This window comes from Hyaena hyaena, unplaced genomic scaffold (assembly GCF_003009895.1).
Source record: "Hyaena hyaena isolate Hyena2069 unplaced genomic scaffold, ASM300989v1 scaffold_46, whole genome shotgun sequence".
NCBI classification, from domain to species: Eukaryota; Metazoa; Chordata; class Mammalia; order Carnivora; family Hyaenidae; genus Hyaena; species Hyaena hyaena.
The window spans coordinates 2117718-2144323 of NW_024080678.1; the positions used below are offsets into that span (position 1 = coordinate 2117718).

The 26606-nt window shown below is 44.2% G+C and overlaps 1 protein-coding gene across 2 annotated transcripts in view; it reads left to right on the plus strand.

The window, feature by feature from the left end:
- The window catches only part of LARGE1 (LARGE xylosyl- and glucuronyltransferase 1), a 539462-nt gene that overhangs the window by 284912 nt on the left and 227944 nt on the right, over positions 1-26606 (plus strand). For both annotated transcript variants that reach the window (XM_039230459.1, XM_039230458.1), the window contains one exon: positions 20618-20789. In XM_039230459.1, coding sequence (XP_039086390.1) covers positions 20618-20789 — 172 coding nt within the window. The remainder of the gene's footprint in view (positions 1-20617; positions 20790-26606) is intronic.

Consider the following 26606-nt stretch of genomic DNA (forward strand, 5'->3'; position numbering starts at 1 on the left):
GATGAAGACCTGAAACTAGAGACAATGTGGCCAAGACCTATTGGCTAGACGGAGGTGGAAATAGGATCAGAGCCCTTTAGCCTGGTAGTGTCTAGGGTTTGATTCCTTGAACATAACACTCTGTAAAATGCTATGCCATACCTAGGTATATTTTGGTTGTATATGTAGAATATATATTTTAGTATATACTATGTATATTAGGTGTATATAACACACACACAGGGGATGGATATCATATGCATACATTGTAATATGCGATATTGTATATACATATTCCATATGCATGTCTACTACATGTATTTCACTGAGAAGGCTTTGAGGTTATCTAGTTCACCATGTTTCCTGAAATAGAGGTCTTCCCTCCTCACTTCCCTCCCACTGACTGTTTAGAGCCCAGTCTAAGACTCAAGGAAACTCTTCTTGGCCCAAGATTCTATTAATGTTTGGCTTCTCAGAGTTGTCATACCACTCTTTCTTTCTCATAGCACTTGTCATTGTACAATTATTTGTTAAACACCTCTCTTGTATGATTATTTCTTAAATACCCTCAACACCCAAGTATTGGTTATAAGGATGATTCATCTACTACAATGTTCAGTCCACTTGGATGGACCCTCTCTGTTCTTAACCTCCCTTGTCTCTACTGTTAGCATAGCATTTGCGCATAATCGACTCTAAGTAAATGTTTGAATGAAGGAATCTTAATAAGAATGCTGAGGCTTTCCTCCACTCAGCAGGGAGAAGTCCCAGGAGCTGTTACTACTTCTATCAGCTGTGAATATGAAAGGAAAGAGTGGTATCTTTTGTTCTAGCTAATTATCAACCTTTGCTCAAGGAAGAATTTCCAACTTGTAGACAAAGAATAGATTCTGTAGCAAAAGGCATTATTGTGAAGATTGAGCATTTGGGAAAAGATCAAATAGGATAATGCCTGATACAAAAAAAACATAACTTTTGGGTAGTTTGAAGACTTTTACTTTTAAAAGGAGAAGCATTAAAACTAGAAGAAAAAATATGAAAAATTTCATTCAAGGGTGAGAAAAATTTGTATATGCCAAAGAGAAATGGGGAAAAATATAGTCGAAGGAAAACTCTAGTAGATTTAATTGAAATGAAAAAAAAATTTCGAATGCTTGTTAGCAACTGAAACAAAATTAAATGGCAAGTGATGAATTGGGAAAATGGTACTTGAAACCCACATAGAGTATAACACATAGAGCTCACAAATAATAGGAAAAATAGACCAATGGAAAAAATGGGTAAAGGATAAGAATAAAGGAATTCACAAAATAAGAAAAGTAAATGGTAAAAAGGTGTATGTAGTGTTATAACAGCATTGCTTAGGTATTCAATGAAATCGAAAAATAAGATTTTTTTTTTTTTTAATTTCTAGGAGAGAGAGAGAGACAGCGTGAGCAGGGGAGGGTCAGAGAGAGAGGGAGTCATAGACTGAAACAGGCTCCAGGCTCTGAGCTGGCAGTCAGCACAGAGCCCGACGCGGGGCTCGAACCCACGAACCGCGAGATCATGACCTAAGCGAAAGTCGGACGCTTAACCGACTAAGCCACCCAGGCGCCCCGAAAAATAAGATTTTTATATCTAAATGGCAAAGGCTTTAAATAAATGTATTACGCAATATTGGCAAGTATCAAGTTGGACTGACTCTTGTGAAAGTATCTGTTATAAAGGAACATCAGAATAGTTTTCTTGTTAATGGTGTGGCAGTCTCTCCCTGTCTCTACTGTTAGCATACTTAATCAAGATTCTTTTTTTTTTAAATAAACTTAAACATTTTTTAAATGTTTTTTTATTTATTTCTGAGAGAGAGACACACACACAGACAGACAGTGTGAGCAGGGGAGGGTCAGAGAGAGAGGGAGGCACAGAATCGGAAGCAGGCTCCAGGCTCTGAGCTGGCTGTCAGCACAGAGCCCGACACGGGGCTTGAACCCATGAACCGTGAGATCATGACCTGAGCCAAAGTCGGGCGCTCAACCGACTGAGCCACCCAGGCACCCCTCAAGATTCTTCAAAAATATATGTAAGCTATAGGATGCAGAAATTCTCTGTCTTGAGAAAATAGACATGGAGCCAAAGGGTTTCATGATGTTATTGTTTATAGTAGCAAAAATTAGACACAACTTAAATCCTAATAGTGATGAAAAGGTAGGTTATGGTACATTTTCACAATGGGATATTTGAAACTTTATAAAGCTCTTTTGATGTGATTTTTATTGGCTTAGTAACAAGGGTGAATATTACTTGAATCAATGAAAAGAGAAAATACTTGTGATGTAATATTAAGTTAAAAAAAATACAAAGCTATTACCCCCCTCCGAATTTAAAATCGTCTGTGTAGTTATATAATTATCGAAGAAGGAAGCACATAGGGCATCATTTAATAGCTTTCCTCTGGGTACAGGGATTCTGGTTCTTTTTTGTCATTGCTGGATTATATGAAATTTATATAGTCAGCACAGTTTTTAAAAAATATTTTTCCTTCTGAAAGAAGAAAGGAAGAGAAGGAGAAAAACAAAGAGAAAATAGTGATGTCAAGCAGGTAACCAGAACAGAAACCTTATTCTCCTGGTGTGACCACCATGGTATGTGAGAAAAGTAGGAGAGTGCACGCACACTGTGGGGTTTGGTCCATCTGCCTGAGAATCATGGCTGCCAGGGATTCTGTAGGAAGGTGTCGCGGGTGAGAATCTGGTTGGAAGAACGCCCAGGAACTCCTTGGGGTTTTGTGCATATTAGTAATTCCACCCTCTTTGCTTCGATCATGTTCAAGGTGTTCTCGTGGGACAGGTAAAGAAGTATAATGGAGAGAGCACTTTGGTCACTAAGGACTTGCCCCCGGCTCTCTGTAGCACCCCCAGTGACCCTTTGTTGCATTGTGTATGCGGTCAGAGGACAATTGGTTCATCTGGTCTAGACTCACTGTTTTATACTATGACAGTTTCCAAAGAGAAGTTATAGAAGTGTGGTTCCCAGTCTTTCACATGGTTTCTGCTGTCATTTAGATTGCTTTTGGTATAAGTAAAAGATCTACCGCAGTAAATACGACTTAAACAACCTATTCATTTCCTTCCATAGCAAGAAGGCCAAAGATTGGCAGTTCCGTGAGAGACGGTGGTGGTCCTGGGGTTCTGTTGGCCTCCTGGTCACGGTGGCTGCAGCAAAATCCAGGAGGCATCTCCCCTTGGGACATTGGAAAGGGAAAGGAAACCGCTACCTTCTGTCTCTGTCTCTCTCTTTCTCTTTCTTTCAGGGAGGGAATCTCAAATCTCCTAGCCTACTTCCCCTCAGGTCCATTGGTCAGGATCATCATGCCCACATCCTGTCTTTAGGGGAGACTGGGAAGGTGAGGGTTTCTGTGTGTCTGCATGTTTGCAGCCTTTCCGTCCACCAGCTGGAAGAGCTCTGGATGGACAAGCAGTAGAGTCTCTCACACTTCCCTTTGCAGGTTTCTTGTGCGAAGAAAATGCATATTTAGGAAGCAGGGACAACCACTATATATATAAGTGTTCTTTATTTGATCATTTTAATCTGTGACTTCTGAATTAACTAGTTTGGAGTCTGCGTTGAGTAACTTTATTGGGATTTCCCAAGGCACTTAGCCTGTACGTGGGGAAGTTCCCAGCCCCTCCAGGATCAAGGTAGACAGACTGGGAGTGGTTTCCATGTTCTCGGTAGCCCAGAGAGACCGGCTGGCTTGGGGAAAGCCTAATGCTAACTCTAATTAATAGGTAGCTGAATTCTCAATTAAGAGGAAGCAACTCAGCTCTGTACTTTGGTATAAATCAATGAGTAGATAAGGATTTGCTGAATGCACACTATTCCAGGAGAGTGCAGAGATAAAATAGCTAATGTCTTCTGCAGGAATATAGTGAAAGTGAATGAAAATAGGAGAGGTGCAATACCAATCAGTTACCGACTGGATAGCCAGGGACAGCTTCCCAGAAGAAATGGGATTTAGAACAGGGCCTTGGAGGCTCGTGCGATTTCCAGAAGTGAAGGGGAAAGAGAGGGGCGTTCCCATGCTGGGTACATCATTATCCAGAAGAAGGTTTGAGGAAGAGGGTGGAGAGAAGGCGTAAGAGCTTTTTATCTTGCTCTGTGAATTAATGACAGGCTTTCCCTGCCCTGAGAAGAGAGTACCTTTCCCCAAGCAGGTCTCCTTTGTCTGCTTATTATCTGCTGAGCTTAGCTATAAAACTTAATACCCTCATCATTGTGCTTTTTCCGTCAAAAAAAGAAAGGAATGCATTTCTTTTATCTGTCTGGCCTTCTTCCGTGAAAAACAGAAGGTTTTCTGATAGAAGAAACTAATAAACTGGTTCACTATCACCCAGGACTTCTCAGGATGCCCATAGGAGAAAAGTTTGATTATCTTTTACCTTCTGGTCTTCAGTATCCATATAGCCAGTATAACCACCGTAAAGCCAGCAAGTTGAATGTCTACTATATGCAAACTCTTATAAAGCTCCAGAGGAGTTTTTGAGGTGACATAGTGAATCTACCACAAAGGATGCTCAGATGGGGGAGATTTGTGTTTATATGTAAGTTGCCCACGGAGTAAAAGCAGAGAGAAGCATGCTTAGAGCAGATGAGTGTGGACTTAACTGCAAAAAATCAATGTCTCCAATCTGTTCAGTGGGTTTGAGGACAAAAGGGGAGCTGAATGGGATGAGCATTGTCAAATGCCTTCCTGAGGTTCTGATTCTCTTACTTCTTAGATAACCTGAAGCACAATGCCAACTCTTTGTGCTGTGGGGAATCGCTAAAATGAACAATTAAGTCCAAGACCCTGATCTGAAGGTTCTTGGGACCAGTGACCCTGTCACAGTATCGATCTTGGGGACAGGATGTCATGGTGGCTGAGTAAAAATTAACAATAGAACCGGCTCATCTACTCCAGACTTGCTTTATACTGTGACTGTTCCCAAAAAGAAGGTGTAGACGTGTTTTGGTTAGGAGTCTCCTCTCTAGATCACCTTTCTTCCTCTTCAGGTGACTGGCATGAGAGGCAGATTGATTTTTTACAGCTGATGTTGACAGGGTTTAGACCTGTTGGGTGTGGCAGCAGAGGGAGAGAGGGATCAAGTTCAGTTCCAGAATCCTGGAAGGAGCTGGTGGGTGCTTGGTGGTATCATCTATATGGAGAGGAAACTGAAAAAGGAACACATTTTCCCGCGAAGAGCAAGAGTTCTGTCTGTCATCTAGGTACCCACTCAGGGAGTATAATGTGTGTTACTGGAAGCTGTCCAAAATGAAGTGTTCATAATTGATGTGATTTTTTCCCCCTAGATAATTGCATAGTGCAGGATCATCAGGCACACAAGTGCATCATTCTTTAGGCATCCTGCTGAGTACGAGGTGAGCCCGGTTGGGACACAGCTAGGTGCATCCTGGGGCTGTGATGCAGCAGAAGGAAACTACCCTGCTTTGTATAGGACACGTATGGGAGGGACCCTAATAGTTGGCGCTCTGGGGTGAGAGAACCCGGGCTAAGGTAGGAGTGTTTAGGAGGATGCAAAGCAGTGACCGCTGCCCAGCACCTGGAGCTTGGAATCCTTGGTTCTTCCTGAAGTTGTGTTTAGGATGAGGCTTATCTGCTGGGCAGAGGGGGTGCCTAGGTCTAGTGGAAATGGGAGTCCCTCTTGCTGGGAGAAGGGAAGCCATGCTGCCAGCCATCAGCCTCTGGGCAATCTTCCTTGTCAAAACTTTGGGCTCTTCTATTTCTAAGCCTCATTTACCCTTCTGTCTTATTTGTGGGGTCGTGGAGGTTATCAGTTTTCTTCCTTTAGCTCACGATGCTGAGGACTTTAAACCCTTGCCTTCTTCCTCCTCAGGCATAGTTCCCTAACTCTGGGTAATGCAGTCTTTTCCAGTATTTTTCTCAAAACTGAGGTAAACTTGTACTCTGGGACTAGGATCAAATCAGTGTTTTGCCTGTTCATCTGTACATGTTTTTCGAGTTTTCACTAGTAATTTTGAACAAGGTGCCTCAACCTTAGCAACGCTGACATTTTGGGGCAGATCATCATTTGTTGTGGGGGTCTGTCTTACATGAGGGTGTCAGGCAGCATCCCTGGCCTCTACCCACTAGATGCCAGTAGCTCTCTTCCAGAACCTCAAGATGTGGCAACCAAACATGCCCTCAGCATTGCCATATGCCCCATAAGGGGCAAAATCGGCCCCAGTTGAGCACCAGCGCACTAAAACCTGATGAAATTGGGGGTGAGCCTGCTGTTTAGGCAAGCCCTGACTACAATGGTCTTGAAGGCGATGGGGTGGAAAAGTCAAGCCACTAAGTCCGAGGCCAGCCAATTAAATTTACATCTTTGTGTTCCCAGTCACATGACATACCCAGATGTTGCCTGTTCTGGACACCTTACCTGTGGACCCCAAGGTGATGTCCATTCACTGCTCTCTCTCGGCTCATTTGGGACACGGAAGGACCAGATTCTTTGTTTTCTAATGGAAATGTGGGCAGCAAGCTAGAATTATTTCTGCACAAACTTAGAATTTTTCAAGTTTTCATCCCTTGCTGTACCATGTAACCAACTTGATTTTTGGACAAAAAGGTGCACATGTATCTGAATGTGAGTTTTCTTGCTAAGGAGCAAGAGACAATACTCGAGTCTATCAGTTGCTTACCATGATGAAGTCAAAGCATTACAGGGAGACCTCAAAAAAGCGATTTTCCTGAAGGTCAGAAGAGAGGAGTTTTAACACTGCCATTTCCCAGCTGTACGACTTTGGACAATGCTGTTTTTGAGTCTTTGTTTCCTGTATGTCAAGTGGGGATAGGAATTCTTTCCCTAATTCACAAAGTTATTTCAAGAATCAAATGACATGATATGAAACTGCATTGTCAACCAGAGAATGCTATGCATGTATTATCATCATCATGCCCCTTATCATTTTTGAAAGATGGACGTCTTCACAAACTGCCCTGTTAAATATCCTTTAAAATACTCAACTCCCTTGGCTAAAAATTCATCTAACTAGGATATTTTCATTGGATTTAACCACTCAGCCAGGCTGAATTCAAGAACCCCAGTGGGTTTTAAATCTGCTCACTACTGACTAAATAATATGTTTGAAGAGAAAATAGCAAGCACTGATCAACATCTTATTCACGAGCATAATAGCGGTGCTGCAACTCTCCCTTTCTCCTCCCCTGTTATTATTAATATGGTGTTATTACCTAACGTACATTGTGTCCCAGAGTGTGCTTGTCGCCTTTACATTACATATACATAATACATAAGCCCTACCCTCCAGAACCAGCCATTATACAGGAGCAAGAGGAAATCACCAGCGGTGGCAGATGTGGTAAGGCGCTGGCGTTTCAAGTTGCTCACTGTGATCAGGCCTTTATTCTACTTGTCACGTAAAGAAATATTCCTACTTCTATATTCAGAATCAAGTAGCAGCTGTGAGTGCAGATTCGGTCGGGCACCTCTGCTTGGTGCTTCCCCATACATCCTCTGGTTTTCAGGCTCCCAGAACCAGTGAGCGGCTTTGTCTGTCTCTTTCAGGTGCAAAATCTGAGAGAGAAGGGAATTGACCCGGTTCCCAGCATGTGTTTTCAGACTCTGAGTACAGCGCCCATGTCTCTATTCCATGTTGCTTCCAAATCAAGAATGCTTAAATATTCCCACACCAGGGAATTAAGAGAGACGACAGCAATAACAACAAAAGTACTTTGTACGGGAACTTGACAGTGTCTGTGCAGACAAAGAACCAAAGGTACAGAGCTGTGCCATCATTAACTTGATTTCTCAGCCAGGAGTTAGAATTGATTGGTTGGCTCACTTCCCCAGTGGTTGTGTGTGTAACTTGGGCTCACCTGCACCTAAGAACCACTTGATAGACTTTACCAACACAACACAACACCCACAAGACAACAGCAGGGCCTGCCCTCGATCGCACTGTTCTCATAAAGGCTGAGCATCGGAGGCAGAGATGCCCTTGGACATTCTCTTTACGTGCTAAGGAATAGAAATTAAGAATTCATCTTAACACTCTTTGGGTCCATTTTTCAGTGTTCCCTTTCTGCCTTTTATTTTGGGGTTATTAACAGTTTTTTTTTAATTTTTTACTGTTTTATTTATTTCTGAGACAGAGAGACAGCGTGAGCTGGGGAGGGTCAGAGAGAGAGGGAGATACAGAATCTGAAATAGGCTCCGGGCTCTGAGCTGGCTGTCAGCACAGAGCCCGACGCGGGGCTCGAACCCACAAACCGTGAGATCATGACCTGAGCTGAAGTTGGACGCTTAACCAACTGAGTCACCCAGGCGCCCCTTAACAGTTTTCTTCTTGGAACTGTTACCGGTCACTTGCAGCCTTGTAAATGTTGGGAGACATTTGTACCAAGAAGGGATGTGACTCCTCACTGGCTGCATTGACTGTGACCTGTGGAATGTACCTTTGTGCTGAAAGTATGTGCTCAAAGTAGTAGCTACCTTTGCCTTTTCTGACTCTACTTCCTGTTTCCAGGCACAACCAGTTTGCTCCATCCCCAAGAATTCCAGTGAGACTTTATTTATAGCTTTCTCTGCCTGATGATCATTTGAATATGTTATTTGAGTCAGTTTCCAAAATGATTAAGATTTTTGGAATCAAATCTGATTTGTAGTCCTGGCTCCTATAATCCTTTAAGATTGTGTGATTTCTTTCATGTCTACTTTGTAGGGTTATTGTGCGAGTTAAAAGATAATATTTATAGATAGCTTCTAGTGTCTGTTACATAGTGAGCATTCAACAAAGGCCATATTATTATCATCACAAATATAATAATACTCTTTCCTTTTTATCTGTGATCTCCTAAGAAATAGGAACATTCCACATTCACTGCTCTTTCCTTCACGTCTAAGGGAGAGTTTGGCCTACATCGTGAATGTTTATATAAATGAGTCACTTCCAGAATTAGGTGAAATTTTTTTTAAGAGGGATTTAGACCATTAGGAATTCCTTTGATCCGTAACCAAATCCCCAAGTGGAAAGTACGGGCTTAATGGAGTTATCTCATGCCATGTAGCGTCTTCTGTAGTACTTTCTAAGGGTGACATTCATTTCCCTTCTGCATTCTCATGTATGATAAATTCTAAATCTAGACAAGTTAGACAGCTATCCTCAACACCTGGTTTCCTTGACAACCCTTCACATAAATGCTAAGCGCCTGTTGTGGAGGTGAATGTCAGTATAACTAACCACAGTCTAAAGTTTCAAGGTCAAGGTAAAAATATTTTAAATTACAGTAAGACTCTTGGTTAATGCTTATTAGATGTATTACAAGAACTGAGTAGAGGCACCATCTTTTCAGGGATGACCAGTGGAGAGGGTCATTTTGGTTGTTAGGAGAAATCATGTTTGTCTTCGATGAGGTTTTCCTTTGGATCTGTCCTATACCAGGATAGTTTCACCTTCCATGTTTTATGAGAGAGAACTGTTTTTAAACCAACCAGAAATTAATTAACTGGCACCTCTGGTTCACCCTTCTTAACCCTCTTACCTGCTCCAGGTTGCCCTCCATGTGTTTAGAGTTCAGTTGACCTACAGGGTAGATCTCTGAAGCTGGGACCTGCGAGGGTCACAGGAGAGAGCTTCAGCTCCAAAGGATTACAAAGTCCTCTGAAAATGAGAAGCATCTCATTAATGCAGAGCAGCATGGCGCCTCATTAATTGCAGGCTCCGAGGCTGCCTCTTGGAAGCTTCCCTGTGAAGGAAGTGGTTGAAGTAGGAGAGAGGGAAGCCTGGGCAAGTAAATGTTCTCCTAAAATCTGTAGATGAACTTGAGAACAGATAACTGTACTGTTTTGTGATTCACCTGCCTTCTGAGTAAATTCAAGAAGAACTGCTCAGCTCAGCAGATGCGGGGCTTTGGTTGGTTTGTGTTTTGTACACTTTTCTGTTTTGTGGCAAGCTTGGCATCCTGTAATCCTGTAGAGCAAGGTTTCTCAACCTTAAAAGAAATGTATTCTCAGCCTTTCCCTAGAAGCTTATTTAGATACATTTTTCCCCTAATTGCAACCCTCCCTGTGAGATTTTAATAACAAATCATGGTAATAGCCAAGATTTTTTCTTTTGCCTCACAAAAAAGCCATTTTTGCCTTGTTATGAATGCATGCTGAAGAATAAATTTATAGTAACGGGGAAACAAGAGGTATTTTCACCCTTGCATTCACTAGCAAAATGATTATCTCCATTTTTTAGCACTTTGAGCAGGAATTGAGAGAGAGAAAGAGAGAGAGAGAGAGAGATGAGGGAATGGGGTGGGTTTTTAGCTGGTTAAACCTGGTCTCTCTAACTCCCAAATCCTGTGTTCTCTCTAGTTGACATTCTTTCTTCTAGGTCACCTGAGCCATCATTCTGTACACACAGGCGCATGCACGCGCACACACACACATACACGCACACGTTTGAAGACTATAGACAAATAGGTTATGACAGACACTGATCAAATGCTACCCCAACTTAGAACTAGAATAGTATCCGCAGAACCCCCAGGATATCTCCCTATTCCATTCTCTACCACCTGTAGCCCCCATTAACACAGACCAGTATCCTGCATCCTGTAATACTGCTTTTTTGAAAGGATTGTTTTATCTCTTCAAGCAGTGAATCTCGTGTTTGAAGGGATGAATGAATGGTCAACAAAGGCAATAGGTTCACCAGTATGTCTCCATCCCGAGGAATGGTTCTTGGGACACACCACCTGGGTACTTGTATGGTTTTACTTTTTCAGAACTAATCATCGAGCGCCTTCTGTGTGTCAGAAACTGTGCTAAGTATACATACATAAATACATACTGTGCACTATAATAAGAAGAATTGCGACTTCTAAAAATATTAAGTCCAGGCTACACAGGAGCTAATGCAATTTTCTCCTCAGTGCATTGAAAAATCTATTAGTTAAGAAGGCAGCTATATTTCAGGAAATTAAACCACTGTAACAGTCCAGTTCACAAATCAGAACTCCCAGTGCTTTGAAATGCTTCGTTTCATAATGTAAAGTACTGAGGGATGTTCAGGCAATCCATAAATGCTCCAGTGACCAATCCACCCCACGCTTCACAAAACTAAATACAGAATGCTTCTTGCCAGACGTGAGAAGAAGGGGTTTCGTTGCCACTGATATGAGGAGGAATGTGTTTATAGATCTGTGATCACACTCCTCTTGATTCATTCTACCTTCGTCATCACTCTAGAATTATGTGTGTGTTTTTTAAAAATATTTATTCATCTATGAGAGACAGAGTGTGAGCTGGGGAGGGGCAGAGAGAGAAGGAGACACAGAATCTGAAGCAGGCTCCAGGCTCTGAGCTGTCAGCACAGAGCCTGATGGAGGGCTCGAACTCACGAACCACGAGATCATGACCTGAGCTGAAGTCAGATGCTTAACTGACTATGGCCACCCAGTCGTCCCTAGAATTAATTATGTTTATGGAAGATGGTTTCTCAGATTTCTGAACAATGAGCATTTCAGGTGGAAGCCAGCTAACTCACTTTAGGCTGGAGTTTTAAGGTCTGAATAATGTTCCTTGATGCTTGGTGTGGAAGGCTGTCACCTAAAAAGACCAGTCCGGGGGCTCTTAAAAGGTTCCCTTCCAAGTTTCTCATTGTGGGAAGATGCGAAATCTGTAACTCAGCTCTCCTGTTGATACTGGTTCCTCAGAATTTCACAGTAGCCTACCTAGAGTGGCTTTTATGGAAATGGGATTTCTAAGTTTAAAAAGGAAACTTCTAGGCTTCACAGTCATAAACTGCCCATGAGGTATAGGGTTATCTAAAGAACTCCTGATCTTCCGTCAGCTCTTTTTTGTATTAATCTCTGAGATAGGTCTTCTCTCCCTGTACATCCAACTGTGTCAAGTTCAGGTGGTATACTTAAGTTTTGGGCTATCTAATGTCATGTTTCTGAACCGGTGGTGATCAGTGTAGTTGACTCAACCAATAAGACCTTGAGAAATACTGTGCTTCATGTGTCTCCTTAGTGATTCTTGGGGTGTAGTCTGGGAACATCTGTTTCAGGACCACCCAGGGCTCTAGTTTAAGAATATAGATTTAAAAAAATAGTTTAAGTTTTGATTTAAATTCAAGTTAACATACAGTGTGATATTAGTTTCAAGTATGCAGCATAGTGATTCAACACTTCCATACAATACCTGGTGCTCATCACAAGACGTACACTCCATATTTTTATTACTTATTTTTAACCCATGTCCCCACAGACTCCCCCCAGGTAACCATGAGTTTATTTTCTAAAGTTAAGAACCTGTTTATGGGATTGCAAAAAAAAAAGGGGGGGCAGATTTCTGGACCCTACCCCATACCGGATGAATCCTCACCGCTTCTGGGTGTGATTCTGGGAATCTGCATTTTCTTTTCTTTTTTCTTTTTTAAAGTTTATTTATTTATTTTGAGGGAAGGAGAGAGAGAACATGAGCAGGGGAGGGGCAGAGAGAGAGAGGGAATCTCCAGCACATTTCATGCTGTCATCATGGAGCCTGATGTGGGGCTCAAACTCACAAACTGTGAGATCATGACCTGAGCCGAAACCAAGAGTCAGATGCTTAACTGACTGAGCCACCCAGGCATCTCTAGGAACCTGCATTTTTTGTAGGCATCCTCCAAGGTTCTGATGCCTCTGAGCTGTCTTCTGTTTATCTTTTCCCTACACAAGTTATTAGAGTGTATTCTAAGCATACAGTTGAGATTATGTCTCTTTGCTAGTGAAAACTCCTTTGTTTCTTCCCACCGTCTTTAGGACCTTGTTCAGTGCTCATTGGCAGGGCACACAGTATTCTCCAACATTTGACCCTTTCCTGTGTCTCCATGGCCTTCTCCATCACTTCCAGCTCCAGGCTTTACCTAGGTGTATGAGACTCTCTCTCTCTTTCTCACACACACACACACACACACACACACGCGCGCACACACACCATTGTTTATATCTCTGAACCTTCACTGATGATAATATCTCTCATCTGAGAAACTCAATTTTCCACTCATTTTTTAAGACCCAATTTAAGGCTCATCTCTTCCAAACATCTCTAACTGGCTACTCTCTCTCCCTGTTAATTGTACTTCTGCTAGATTGCTCACATACATACACTTGGAGTTCACCATTATCCAGTTGATACCGTTCTAGAATTACAGATGTGGTGCCTAGTTTCCAAGATGTCCACTACTGTTCACACCCTTGTCTAGTCTCTAATCACGTTGCATAGGGCTGACCCGTATAACCAAGAAGACATTGCAGAAATGACACCATGCCACTTTTTTTTAAAGTTTGCTTATTTTTTGAGAAAGAGGGCACAAGTGAGGGACGGGCAGAGAGAAGGAGAGACAGAATCCAAAGCAGGCTCTGTACCATCAGCGCAGAACCCAATGTGGTGCTCAAACTCACAAACCATGATTTCATGACCTGAGCCGAGATCAAGAGTCAGACGCTTAATCAGCGGAGCCACCTGGGTGCCTCAACGCTGTGTCACTTCTGAGGCCAAGCCGTAAAAGACACCCCAGGCTCTCTCTGGACAGCTCACCCTGGAAGAAGCCAGCCTCCATATTGTAAAGACATTGAAGCCTCCCTGTCAGGTGGTCCATGTGGCGAGGACCTGAGGTTTCTGTGAACAGCCAGCGTCACCTGCCACGCAGGTTATGAGCGAGCCATTTGAGAAACAGATCCCAAGCATTCAGATGTCTACAGGCTCAGCTGACATCCTTGTTTTTTTTTTTTTATAGTTTGTTTATTTTTGAGACAGAGAGAGACAGAACATGAGCAGCGGAGGTGCAGAGAGAGGGGGAGACACAGAATCTGAAACAGGCTCCAGGCTCCGAGCTGTCAGCACAGAGCCTGACGTGGGGCTCAAGCCCACAAACCGCAAGATCATGACCTGAGCCGTAGTCGGACACTTAACCGATTGAGCCACCTAGGCGCCCCTCAACTGACATCTTGACTGCAACCTCAAGAGAAATCCTGTGCTAGAACCACCCAGCTAATGTGCTCTCAGATCCCTGACACTGAAACTGGGTGAGATAATAAATATTTCTGTTTTAAGCTGCTATGTTTTGAGGTAGCTTGTTATGGATAATGAATATCTAGTAGACCATGGACTCCTCGAGAGCATCAGCTATGTTTTATTCATCATGGACTCTAGTCCCTAGCCTCTCCTCAGTACCTGGCCCATGTTAAGTTTTCTAGAAACGCTTATTCAGATGATCACAACTGAGCTAAAGTGGAATTTTTTTTTTCTGACAAGGGTAAATATAACTGCAGATGACTTTATCTCATAGATATGAATCTCTTCTCTGTTGTTCTAAATATCTTTGGTAATATTAACAATGAACAACACTTCTATAGCCAACACTTCTATACAGCGCCAGCATTCTCACAATCCTAAGGAGTGTGTGCTGTAAGGATACCCATTTTACAGATGAAAAAAGCGAGGTACATGGAGATTTTAATGACTGGCCTGAAGTAACGCAGCTAGTGAAGGATGGAGCCAGGATTCAGACCCAGGTAGTCAGGCTCCAGAGAGCACACTATTAATCAATTTAAAAGCTTGCATTTTAAATATTGAGTGCTTCTCATGGGGCAAGTGCTGGGCCAGATACCTTAGTTCTCCTGCTTCATTTAATACTTCATTTAAAGTATTTACCTTCATTTAATACCTCATTTAAAGTAGATACCTTAGTTCTGCTTCATTTAATACTTTCCCAAACCTCATGTGCTCTATGTCACGTTCTCTAGTTTATGGGTGAGGGGATACAGGCTTTGAGAGATGAACTTGCTGGTCTAGAGGTGGTGGAGCTGGATTGGGAATGTGGCCAGCCAGACACCCAAGCTCGTGTGTGTTCCGTGGCCCTCCTCAGTGGCGTCTCCTAGAGCTCCTGCCCCACCCGCGCTCCTCACCCTCCTTTCTCAACAATTATGTTCTGAACATACAGGTTGGTTGCCAAGACAACCACTCAGAAACAACATGAAAGGCAAATGACTTTTCGAACATTCTGCGGCTAGGATGACTCCTTTTTTAATTTTTAAAAAGGTGTCAAGGTGATTTGTAATCCACAGGAAAATGTTGGTATGGGTGAGAAATCTATTTTGAGCAATAAATATTTCCAGGTTGATGGAGGAAAGCTTACAGGCTATAAATAAAATAACTCCCTGGGAAGAGAACAGGATATGCTACTATTATCCCTATTATACAGATGAGACAATTCAGGCCCAGAGAAACGTGGCACCCAGAAATACCCAACCCCAAGGCCTTCGCACCTGATCTGCATGAAAAGCTGTTTCTCGGTGAGTGAAGGTTTGTCTGGATGGAGACGGGCTCAGTTATGATGATACAGGATCCCAGAGCATGCCTGGGACCAGGGGGAGGGAGGAGAGAAACACTCATCATTTCAGAGTGGAATGTCTCAGGCTGAGAGACCGGATAGGAGGGACTCAGTTCTGCCATTGGGAGGGTGATCCTCCACCACATTCATTAGCTAAAAGAATACATAGAAGGCTCTTAACGTAATGCCTGACACGCAGGAAAAACTCAGGAAGTGCTTTCTGTTGTTCTCATCCCTGGGGCATCCCCAGTGCCTCCTGAAAATCAACGTCTTCAAGAAGAAATGAGAACCATTCTTTGATAAAACCAACCTCTCTTCTTGTCTTTCCCATGTCTGTCAGAGGTCAGGAGCCTGGCCTCGCAATGAGACATCACTTTTCTTCACACCCTGTGCTTCCGTGTTCCCATTACTACCCTGGTCAGATTTTTTGAGCAACTTCTCTGTGGATCCCCTGGCGTCAGATGAACCTTAAAATCACCTGTAGCTTCATAAAAGCTCCCCATTGGGATCTGCCTGGCAAGGAACTGGCAGTTTGGGGAAGGTGAATGTTCCCTGAGGGCGCCCCCCCCACCCCGTCCTCTGCTTAGAAATCCCGAAAACCTGTGATTGCTAATGCTCCGTGATAGGTGCATTAGGTAGTATTCTTGAGCACAATTGCATTTTTGCTAATTAAATCTTAGAACACGCCGCTTAGAATTATTAACAGCCATTACAAGGATAATTGTCCATTAAAATAAACCTAACTTTCATTTTTATTATTGTTTTAATTACATAAACCCTTCGGTGTGTTTATAATGATGCACATGCTCGGTTCTTGCTCTGCTGGGTGATGTCATCTTCTAGGATTCTCTGAGGTCAGTCTGCGTGGTGCGCCCCCAAGTCTCTGCAGTGTGCTTCTGAGGATGGTCTCCCTACTGACCCTATGACTTAATGTCTCTGATTGGACTGAAGTTAATTGCAGGACGGGAGTGAGATTTGATACCAGTTACACCGAGAGACTGTCCCAAAGGTTCCAGGGGTGACCACTTGCATCCAATTTGTTGGATAAGTAGGTTTTTCCTCCTAACACCAAGGGTATCCTGTCCAGTTTGGAGATCGACCAGCAGAGGCTTTGAGTTTCCAATGAGATCTCCATTTAGGATTTTGTTAATCATCTATTTAGGACTCTAGGGAAAGGTGATGATGAGTAACCTTTTTCTGTGACAAAACCATCTTCATTCCTGACTTACCTTTACTATCAAAGGCAGCATTATTTCTTGCTTTTATCAAACTCAACATCCCCGAATCACCTAAGACTCCACAGTACGGACAGATCTTCCCCAGAAGAGAAGTGGCCTTCGCGGAGGCCACCTGGGTGCCCATCCCCGGGCTGGATGCTTTGCCTTTCTCCCAGCAACATTGTGAAGAGAGCATTCCAAGCCCCCCATTCTGCAGATGAGAAAAGCCTCACCGAGGTGAAAGGATGGAATGGTGCTAAAGCCCAGGCTTTTGGGGGCTCAACGAGCCATGCCTCTTCCATTGCACTGTTCCGACCCTGGACTTGAGCAATTAGGGATGTTTCTGCCGCAAGTTGCAGGGAACGTCAAAGGTAGAATTTAAACTTGGCAGTCATGCATGTCCATCAAACGTTTTTTTTTTTTTTTGAGTAATGACTGTGGTTGTTACCACAGCAAAAAATGACATCGGCCCTGCTTCGGGGAGTTCCAGCCCAGAGCTGTTGAGAGACATGGAAAATTAGACACAGCATGAGAGCATGCTATGCTAGAGGGAAGCAGCTTGCTCCAGGGGCCCGTGCCCAGCCTGGGACCCTGGGGAGGTGGCCACTGGCGGGGGTGGGGGGTGGGGGGGTACCTTCTAAGCTGAGGCTTGAAGAAGAGCAGGATTAGAGTAAGGCGGGGCTGGGGGGCCATGTTATATTCTATTTCTAAGAGAGAACGCCATTTATAATAAATGTATCTGGTTCTTACCCCACGTTCTTTCCCCCTGTAGATTCCTCGGTTTTCTTTCTGGGGTTTTCTTTCTGAATACAAACTCATTCGAATGCTTCCTTTACCTCTAATTGAACACTCTGACTTAATTGATTATGTATTAAGTCGGGGACTTGGGGCAACATTCCGGCCTAGGCTCATGTTGAGATTAATTTATTCCTGTCTCCCTACTGTTCTGTGATGCATCTGAGTGCCTCACATGTGTGTTAAAAATAAAGCCGAGAGTCGGGGCAATCTAATTAGATGGCTCAGCCCAGCGCTCTGGTGTTCAGTCTTCACCAAGCTCTCTGGCTTTGATGGTAACCAAAATAGATGAATAAGTTAATCAAAGGTCTGATTAAATAGCACAGCTCTGCCGCGTGGACCCGTGATTGCCAGGCTTCAGTTCAGGAAGGCTCTCAGGGGAGAGAGGAAGCTGAGCTGAGTTCCAGACGCCGGGGCTTTCATGAAGAAGAGTTCTTTAAAGCCCACTGGAGGCACTTCCTTGAGGAGCCCCCAGACCTCCGATCTAAGCTGACAGCTAGTCAGGCTGCTCACGTCAAAGGAAGGGTAACGTGGAGAAGGAATGCAAGCTTTTCCCTGGCAGGCTCTCACTGTAGCTTTACATCCTGTTCACGGTGGGATTGTGGGCACACGACTCACCTTCCTGTGCCATCGGTCCATCTGTCCACCTGCCCATCCTTCTATGCACCCACCTACCTCCCATCACGGAAAGCATTTTGCATCTGTCATGTAGAAGGCATTGCACTTTGGTCTTGACTGTGGTTAGTTTAATGACTGCCGGATGTATCCGGTTTGCTCCTCCGGGGCCTCTCTGGCCCTTCACCCTACTTCGTGCCCCGCAAGGCTGCTGCATAGGGCCATGCCTTTCCTTCTGGCTTCCATTTGGGTTTGTACAGAGGCGAACCTTCGCAGGAGGTTGGTGGGTAGGAGGGGAGAGAGGTGGAGTGAGATGTGTCTCCCTGCTCCGTCCTGTGAGATTGCCACAGGTTGGCCGTGTCCCTCTACTGAAGTTCACTGCTCCTGCCTGGTGACTTCTTCGTATGGCTGCTCTGTCGAGATTCCAACAGCCGCTGGTACCAGCCCTTCAGGCGTTGGGTGGTAACGGCCTCTCACTCTTCATCTTCTTGGGTGCCACACGGTGCCTCACAACTGGTCCTAAATTACACATACGCTTTGGTAAATCGTTTTTATTATCCCATTTTCCTCAGATTACCCAGTTGGAGTGTGCTGTTTCCACCTACACCCAATACAGTGCAGCAAGCAGGACAAGTAACTGCCTTTTATAAGTGACAGGAGATCAGAAAGGCTGAACAAACCTGTCCAAGGTGACATGGTGATTAAGGGACACCAGAATCTGAATCCAGGTGTGCCAACTCCAGAACCCTGGGCCCCCACCCCCCTTTTCAGGAATGAACAAAGAGGCATGGCTGTCTAAATCCTGGACATGATGAGGGGGAATAAGGAGGAAGGGTGGGAGCTTCTATGAGCTGAGGGTCTTTTGTGTACTGAACCCTCACACCCTTTAATCTCCTTTAATTTTTCTGTGAACCATGTGATGTAGGCATCACCTCCATTTTACAGGTAAAGGAGCTGAGGCTTAGAGAGATCAACTGCTTGTATGGGACAGGGGTTCACATTTTGCCTTCTGTCTCTACTTTGCCTCCTCCCTGCTTCCTGGGAACATGGTGTTGAGGGCGACAGAGTTCAAGGTTTCTTCCTTCCTTCCTTCCTTCCTTCCTTCCTTCCTTCCTTCCTTCCTTCCTTCCTTCTCTTTCTTTCTTTCTTTCTTTCTTTCTTTTCTTTTCTTTTCTTTTCTTTTCTTTTCTTTTCTTTTCTTTTCTTTCAAAATTGCGCATGTATGCAAAGGACTGTTGTAAAACTGATACGGAGTAGCTGACATGGTATTTTCTTTTTTTCTTTTTCTTTTTTTTTTATTTATTCTTGAGAGACAGAGACACACAGCACGAGAGGAGCAGAGAGAGAGGGAGACACAGAAGCCAAAGAAGGCTGCAGACTCTGAGCCATGAGCACAGAGCCCCATGCGGGGCCTGAACTCACAAACCGTGAGATCATGACCTGAGCTGAAACCAAGAGTTGGATGTTCAGCCTACTGAGCCACTCAGGCGCCCTTGACATGGTATTTTCAAATTCACTGAAGGTGAATGCAGAACCCAGAGCGGGTTTGAGAGATGGGCTGGATTGTGAGTTACCATGGCTTTCCCAAGGCAGCCTCTGTGTCTCTGTTTTCCCACCATTACCAGATGCGGGCATGTTTCAGAAGAATGCAGGGTAAAAAGAATTTTAAGAAGTTGGAAAGTGTTTAAAAGTTTGGGGTCCCTGGTGGCTCAGTTGGTTCAGTGTCCAACTTCAGCTCAGGTCATGATCTCACAGCTTATTAGTTCGAGCCCCACGTCTGGCTCTGTGCTGACAGTTCAAAGCCTGGAGCCTGCTTGGGATTCTGTCTCCCTCTCTCTCTGGCCCTCCCCTGCTCATACTCTACCTCTGACTCTCTAAAAAATAAACGTTAAAAAAAAAGTGTAGTAAAATGTGTGTGTGTGTGTGTGTGTGCGCGCCTGCGTGCGTGTATAGTATACATACCTTTTTATCTAGAGAGGGACTTGTCATCCCAAAATGACCGCTATTACAGTTTGATGCCATGCTTCTATTCTTTCTCTGCATAAATTTGGGTGGATGTGTTTTCATGCTGTTTGATTATACATAGTGGTTATTAAGCAAAAACAATTTTAAAACTTGCAATTTTTCTTTTAACATCATATGCAGGTTTCTTTTCAGCATATCGTAATCAACATCGCTTGTAGCCATTGAATAGTATGCATATCGTAATCTACATTGCTCGTATCTATTGAATAGTTTGAATAAAAGTATGTTTTATTAACTGTCCAGTTTGGGGATATTTGGATTGTTTCAGTTTCTTTAACATGGTGATGAACATCTTTGGGAACGAAGCCAATTACTTATAATTTCTGTAATAAAAATTTTACTTACAAAATATCTGCGGCTAGCGTTTGCAAGTAATAGTTATGTCATAAATCTTGCTTTTCCTCTCCCTTGATTCAGATGCATCTTCTTCCAAAAAACTTCACACGTCAAACTGTACGTCACATAAATAAATCTTTGAGAAAATGTTCATTTACTCCGCAAATTTTTATGAGATACTTTTAATGTACCGGGTGCTATTTATAATATTTATGTAAAAAATGAACATAATGATTCTTTTTTTTTCTACTCCTTCTCTTCCCTTCCTGGTGTAGTCTGAAGTTTCCTGGATCCCCAACAAACACTACTCTGGCATTTATGGTCTGATGAAGCTTGTCCTGACCAAGACTCTTCCTGCCAACCTGGAGAGAGTCATTGTGCTTGACACGGATATCACCTTTGCCACCGACATTGCAGAGCTGTGGGCTGTGTTCCATAAGTTCAAAGGTAATCGTAGCCCATTTTTCCTGGTATCTCTGAAGGTGTCGCCATGCCAAGAAGAGGGATTGTATTTTTTTAAACGTGAGGCCGACGCTTAGTGACTCTGTGCTAATTGACAAGGCATTACAAATCTAGTTAAGTATCAGCTGGCATTTGAAACACGCTCAAATCAATCGAATTTGTTTGCATTTCTTTATGAAGAGGTAAGGTCTCTGTTCATAGGAAGAACCCAATTTAGGATGCATTGTAAGAGAGAAATGTCAAATGTGTATATTTTGTATATGGATAATTGAGTGTTGACTAACCTGTGTAGAGACAGACATGCATTTATCAGTGTTGGGTTTTTTTTTTGTTTTTTGTTTTTTTTAATCAAATGATGCTTTGATTGCCAAGAAAGCCTGTCAGGTGGTAGAGATGGGTATTGATTACAGTGTTGGAAAATGTTCTTACAGCTTTTGGTTTCATCAGTGTTGTGGTTTATCATTTTCAGGAGGTGTATACATTTGGCTTTATAAGACGTTGCTTCTTATCTGGTTAGTTTTTTCTTAGCTATTATTGTGGCTCTTGTCACTGCCTCAAGGTGTATGAGATTATGTGATGGGGAATTGTGAGCCCACTAGGTGTACTTGACTTTGGCGTGGGTGCCCAGGAGAAGTGACAGCTTAGCACAGATCTCGGGCTTTAATTTTAATCCCCCCTCCAGATGTCTTTCTTAAAATTACATTATCTTACAAATTCTTCTCTGTATTAGACAAATGCAATGGGAGAGAAATTTGGGAGTGAGTGGTTTTTTTTCCCTTTTTATTTCTTAGTTTTCCCTTTAAAATTGCATTCTGGCCTCTGTGTTTAAAATCTCTCCTTCTGCTTCTCTTTAGCTCCTTAGCCTATGAAGGGGAGATGCTACTCAATGATTTCAAATCCCAGCCTTTTCCTGAATCACAGGGCATTTCGCTTGGTCTCCGTTTCCACTCATGGACAAAATAATAAATTCCTCACCTACTCTGGGCTTGGCCTGCTGCTTTCTGGGGGTCTCTTAGCTCTAGGCTAATTGAAAAGAGTCCTCGGGGCGCCTGGGTGGCTTAGTCGGTTAAGCGTCCGACTTTCGCTTAGGTCATGATCTCGCGGTTCGTGGGTTCGAGCCCCGCGTCGGGCTCTGTGCTGACTGCCAGCTCCGAGCCTGGAGCCTGTTTCAGTCTGTGACTCCCTCTCTCTCTGATCCTCCCCTGCTCATGCTGTCTCTCTCTCTCTCTCTCTCCTAGAAATAAATAAAAATTAAAAAAAAAGAAAAAGAAAAAGAAAAGAGTCCTCAACATCTCATGGGGGAGACAGTCTGACCCATAGACTCTTTCCCTTGTGAGGCTCGAAACTTACTTTCCGTACCCATGTCAGTAATGACACTAATGAAGATATCACGTGTCTCAGCTCTGGTCTCTTCTTCATAGAATGTTGGGGGTCTGTCCTTTCATGCCACAAATAAAGAAACTGAAGCTTGAAAGCATACAGGGTTCAGCCCAGAGTTGAGACCAGAGCACGTATGTGTGTCCATGCACATCTCTTTTCAAGTTCCCCTATTATTTCTGCTTGTTTTTCTGATTCCATTGAACTCCTTGGGGACAGTTTATAAAAAATAATTCTATGATATTCCTATCTTTATGCTAACATCTAGTATTCCATGATGTGTTTATTCAGCAGACATTTATTGCATCCCTACTGGGTGTTGTTGGTATGCTGGGCTCTGGAAACCTCTCCTGAAGGGGATCGGAGAAGGCAGCTGGGAGGGCTTCACAGAGGAGGTGGTCATTGTGCTCTGGCTTGCTGGAGAGAAGTGGTTGTGTGTGGTGGATGCCCACATTCCTCTTTGGGAATAAAGGATGTATGACTCCAACTGCTGGGATCACTGCCCACAGGTGGCCCTCAGCTACCAGCCCCTTGGGGATGGCCACAGGTGAAGAGCCACATGCCTGGGACCATGTCCCCTTCCTGGGGAATGTGGAGTCTAACACTCTCTTGAGAAGCCCTCACTGCTGGTTTTCTCCCTCTGCCCAATCCTCTTACTTTTTCTTTTCAGATGCTCTTCCCAAGACCCACTCCCTAAATTAACCTCCTGCATACTAATTTCCATATCGGAGTCTGCTTCCCCAGAAACTCACCCCGCGATATGCATTTAAAGCTACGAGTCTCCCTTGGAGAAATGTAACTCGGCAAAATCACTGGAACAGGTGGTCACTAATTGTAGCATTGTGGCTAGGAAGTACCATTTATTCTGTCCCAGCTAGGATCTGCTGTAGTGCTGGTGCATAATCATGGTATTAAATCCCCCAATATCATCTGTGAAAATGGAGGCTCCCAAGGTGCTTGCTGGCCAAGGATTTGGATCCTGGGGTAGAGCAGAGTATATGGGCCAATGTCAGGACAGGGACCTGGGGGCGGCGGGGGCTGGGGGTGGTGTGCACTTGAATGCAAGGAGCTGAGTTAATGGGCTGCGTTTTATTTGTTCATTCTTTTATTGGTTTATTTCTAGCATTTGTTAGGCCCCTGCCATGCAGAGGAATATATTAGATGCTGTTGTTATTTAAAACGGTCAAGAACACAGCACCTGCCTTCAAGGAGCTCACAAATAAGGCAAGCTACATTATATTTTTATCTATCACCAGCAAAGGAGTATAAAAACACCTGAGGTTTTCCCATGCCCACTCTAACTTTTCTGGGAAAATACGGAGGTGAAAAGAAAATAAGCAAGCTCTCCTCTTCTCCATATGCCACTCTTTCGTACAGCTTTGTGTTGTTGTTATTGTTTAATTATTTCTTTTCTAAACTGGAATGATTAGTAGTCAGGACATGAAACAGCAGGAAAGCCCCATAGGACAGACTCATGAATGCAGAAAGTTCTGATCCAAAAGGGAGAGTTCCCCTCTCTTGAAGGCAATTGCACTTGGTGTCCTTCACCATAAACATTTTGAGTGACATTGATGTAGTTTGGCCTTGTTAATTCTTCTCTGTTTTACAACAGCTAGTTATCTGGGGCTCTTGTGTCCAGATCACATATGCTTGACTCCTTTGTAGTGCTGTGAAATTCCCCTCACCTAAATCCACTTACAAGGAGACACTAGTAAGAAGCCTTTTAGTAAGGGCTTAGACCCATGCTCTGCCGCCACCATGGGCAACATCCACATGCCCCATGGGCAAACGTCCACATGCCCCCAGAGCCTTGACTTCACCTAAATGGCAGCTGTCTGCCTCCCTACCCTTACCACCAGATGCACCTGCTGGAGGATTTTCAGTGATTCTCAGCAAAAAGAATCGGATGTGCCATGGATGGTGAGAATGAGGACCCACCCATTCAGTCATATTGCTGAGCTTAATAGTTGCCAGATCATCTCCTCACTGTTGGGAGTGTTGCAAGAATAAAAGAAACCCAGCCTCTACCCTGGCAAGTGTATATTTGAGCAGGGTGGTGGGGGGAGACAGACAATAAGCAAATAAAATATACAGTATATTAGATGGTGATCAGCGTTTGCTCTGGAGGAAATCAGTGCGAGGAGACGAGAAGTGCCGCTGTGTGTGTGCACACGCATTGTGTCAGTATTCAAATCCGGCAGTAATGGAAGCTTGCCCAATGGAAAAGTGACATTTAATGGAATGGTGACATTTAAGCAGAAACGTGAAGAAGTTGTAAGAATAGCCATGCCAGCTGCCTAGGGAAAAGTGGAAGAGTGTCCCAGGTATTAGGAATGGCAGGTGTGACATTTAGGGAGCCCTGTGGCCTGGCTTGTTTGAGAAATAGGATGGAATGAGCCCAGGATGGCTGGGGGCTGATGGGCCTGGTCACCGAGGCCTCCTTGGTCAGGCACAGGGAGAATTGTGCCTTACCCTTCCGTGATTAGGGAAGCCATTGTACAGCTTTGAGCAGGAGGGACGTGACCTAATGGGTGTTCTGTTTTGTTTTAAGTTTATTGGGTGTGGGAGGGGGGCAGTACAGTGGAGGAGGGCCAGGAAGAGAAGGAGAGAGAATCCCAAGCAGGCTCTGTGCTGTCGTCATGGAGCCCAGCTCAGGGCTTGAACTCACAAACCATGAGATCATGACCTGAGCCGAAACCAAGAGTCAAAGTGACTGAGCCACCCAGGCGCCCCCTGATTGATGTTTTTAATGGGTCATCCTGGCTGGCCACTTGAGAATAAGAGGAAGCAAGGAAACCATTCAGGAGACGTGGCAGTGAGCCAAGTGAGGCATGTTGCCCACTCAGACCCACCGGGAGCAGCACAGGTGAAAGGTGTCATCAGAGTAGGGGGTATGTTGTGGAGGTCAAGGTGGCGGGCTGTTCTGCCGGTCGGATGTGGGGGTGAGAGGGCACAGGTATGGGATGCCCAGGCTGGTGTGTGGCAGACCCCGCCACCTCTGCAGGAAGCGGACTTTGTTTTGGGACCCTTTACATTTGAAATGCCTCAGTGGACATTCGCATCGGGATGCTGAGGGGAGGCAGATAAATGAGTGTTTAGAAAGCAAAGGGAAAGTACTGTTTCCTGCAGACGTCTTCTGTTCCAGGCACTGAGCTAGAAGCTTTGTACATTTGAAAAGCAGGATAAACTGGGCCCCAGAGAAGCTAAATAACTTTTCCTGCTCGGAGAGCTATTCGCAGCAGAACTCAGCCCTGGACCATCTGGCTGTGGAGTCTGCGTTCTGCCTCTTGCGTTTCTGGGCTTCCTGATGGTGTGGGGGCTATGTGTGGGGGTGCGTGGACCTGGGCACCGGGGGGAGGTGGGGCTGGTCTTAGCTCGGCTGTGACCGCTAATCCTGAGTCGCCCACCACCCCTGAGTGCCGTCGTTTTACTGCACAAATATTTGGAAACAATATCTGATTTTAGCAATATTGAAGGGGCTGTTATGAAAGCATAAATAATAAATGTACCCCTATAATTTGAAGCTTTTAGAAGAACTCCATGCTGCATGTTCAACCTAGTATTTTTAATTTCTGAGAAGAAATGCTTTCCCTTTGGGAAAGCATATGGCCATAGTGTGAGGTTCTGGCCTGAGAACAGGTGTGGTCAGAGTACCAAGCACAGGTGGGCATTGCCCTGCTGTCCCCCTCAGCGCCCCAGCATGGGTAGGTGTGTCACACCAGTGGATATTTTTTAAGAACTAACAGACTCACTGTGGACTAATTACAGCTAACATTTTTAAGCACTTACCCTGTGCCAACCACTCCGTTGAGCACTTTATGGTGAAACTCATTTAATCCTTACAACACTCCCTTGAAGTAATTATTGTTAATGTTTCCATTTTAAAGATCTGGGAACTCATGCTTAGGGAGACAAAGTAGCTTGCCCAGCCCCTCAGCTCCTAGATTGTAGAACTGGGATTTGAGCTCAGATGACCCTACTCCTAAATCCAATACCCTGTACCCTGCACCTACACTCCCTAGAGGCGCAGATGGAGCTTAGACTCTCTGTGGAGAGACCAAAGCTGGAGATACGAAAGCAGTGTCGGTGACCATGTGAACTGGGCCGTAGAGGCCAGGCCCAAGGTGATCGCGGCATCCTGAGAACAGAGGTATGGAGGCAAAATCAGGGCCATGGAGAAGTGTGGTTTTCCCGGGATTTGAGAAATAACATTTTGGTTTCCAGAATCCTGGCCCAGCTTGTGACATCCCAGAGCATCATCTTTAAAGGAGCAGTGAGCCCCCAAGAGCTCTACTCACATGCGCTCATCATGGCCAATAGAAGGCATCATCGGGGGTGCCCTGTGACCTCGGGTGGGTTAGCTGGCTTCTCTGGGCTCAGAGGAACCAGGAACAGCGCACGTCTTTGTGAAGCGTGCACAAGAGG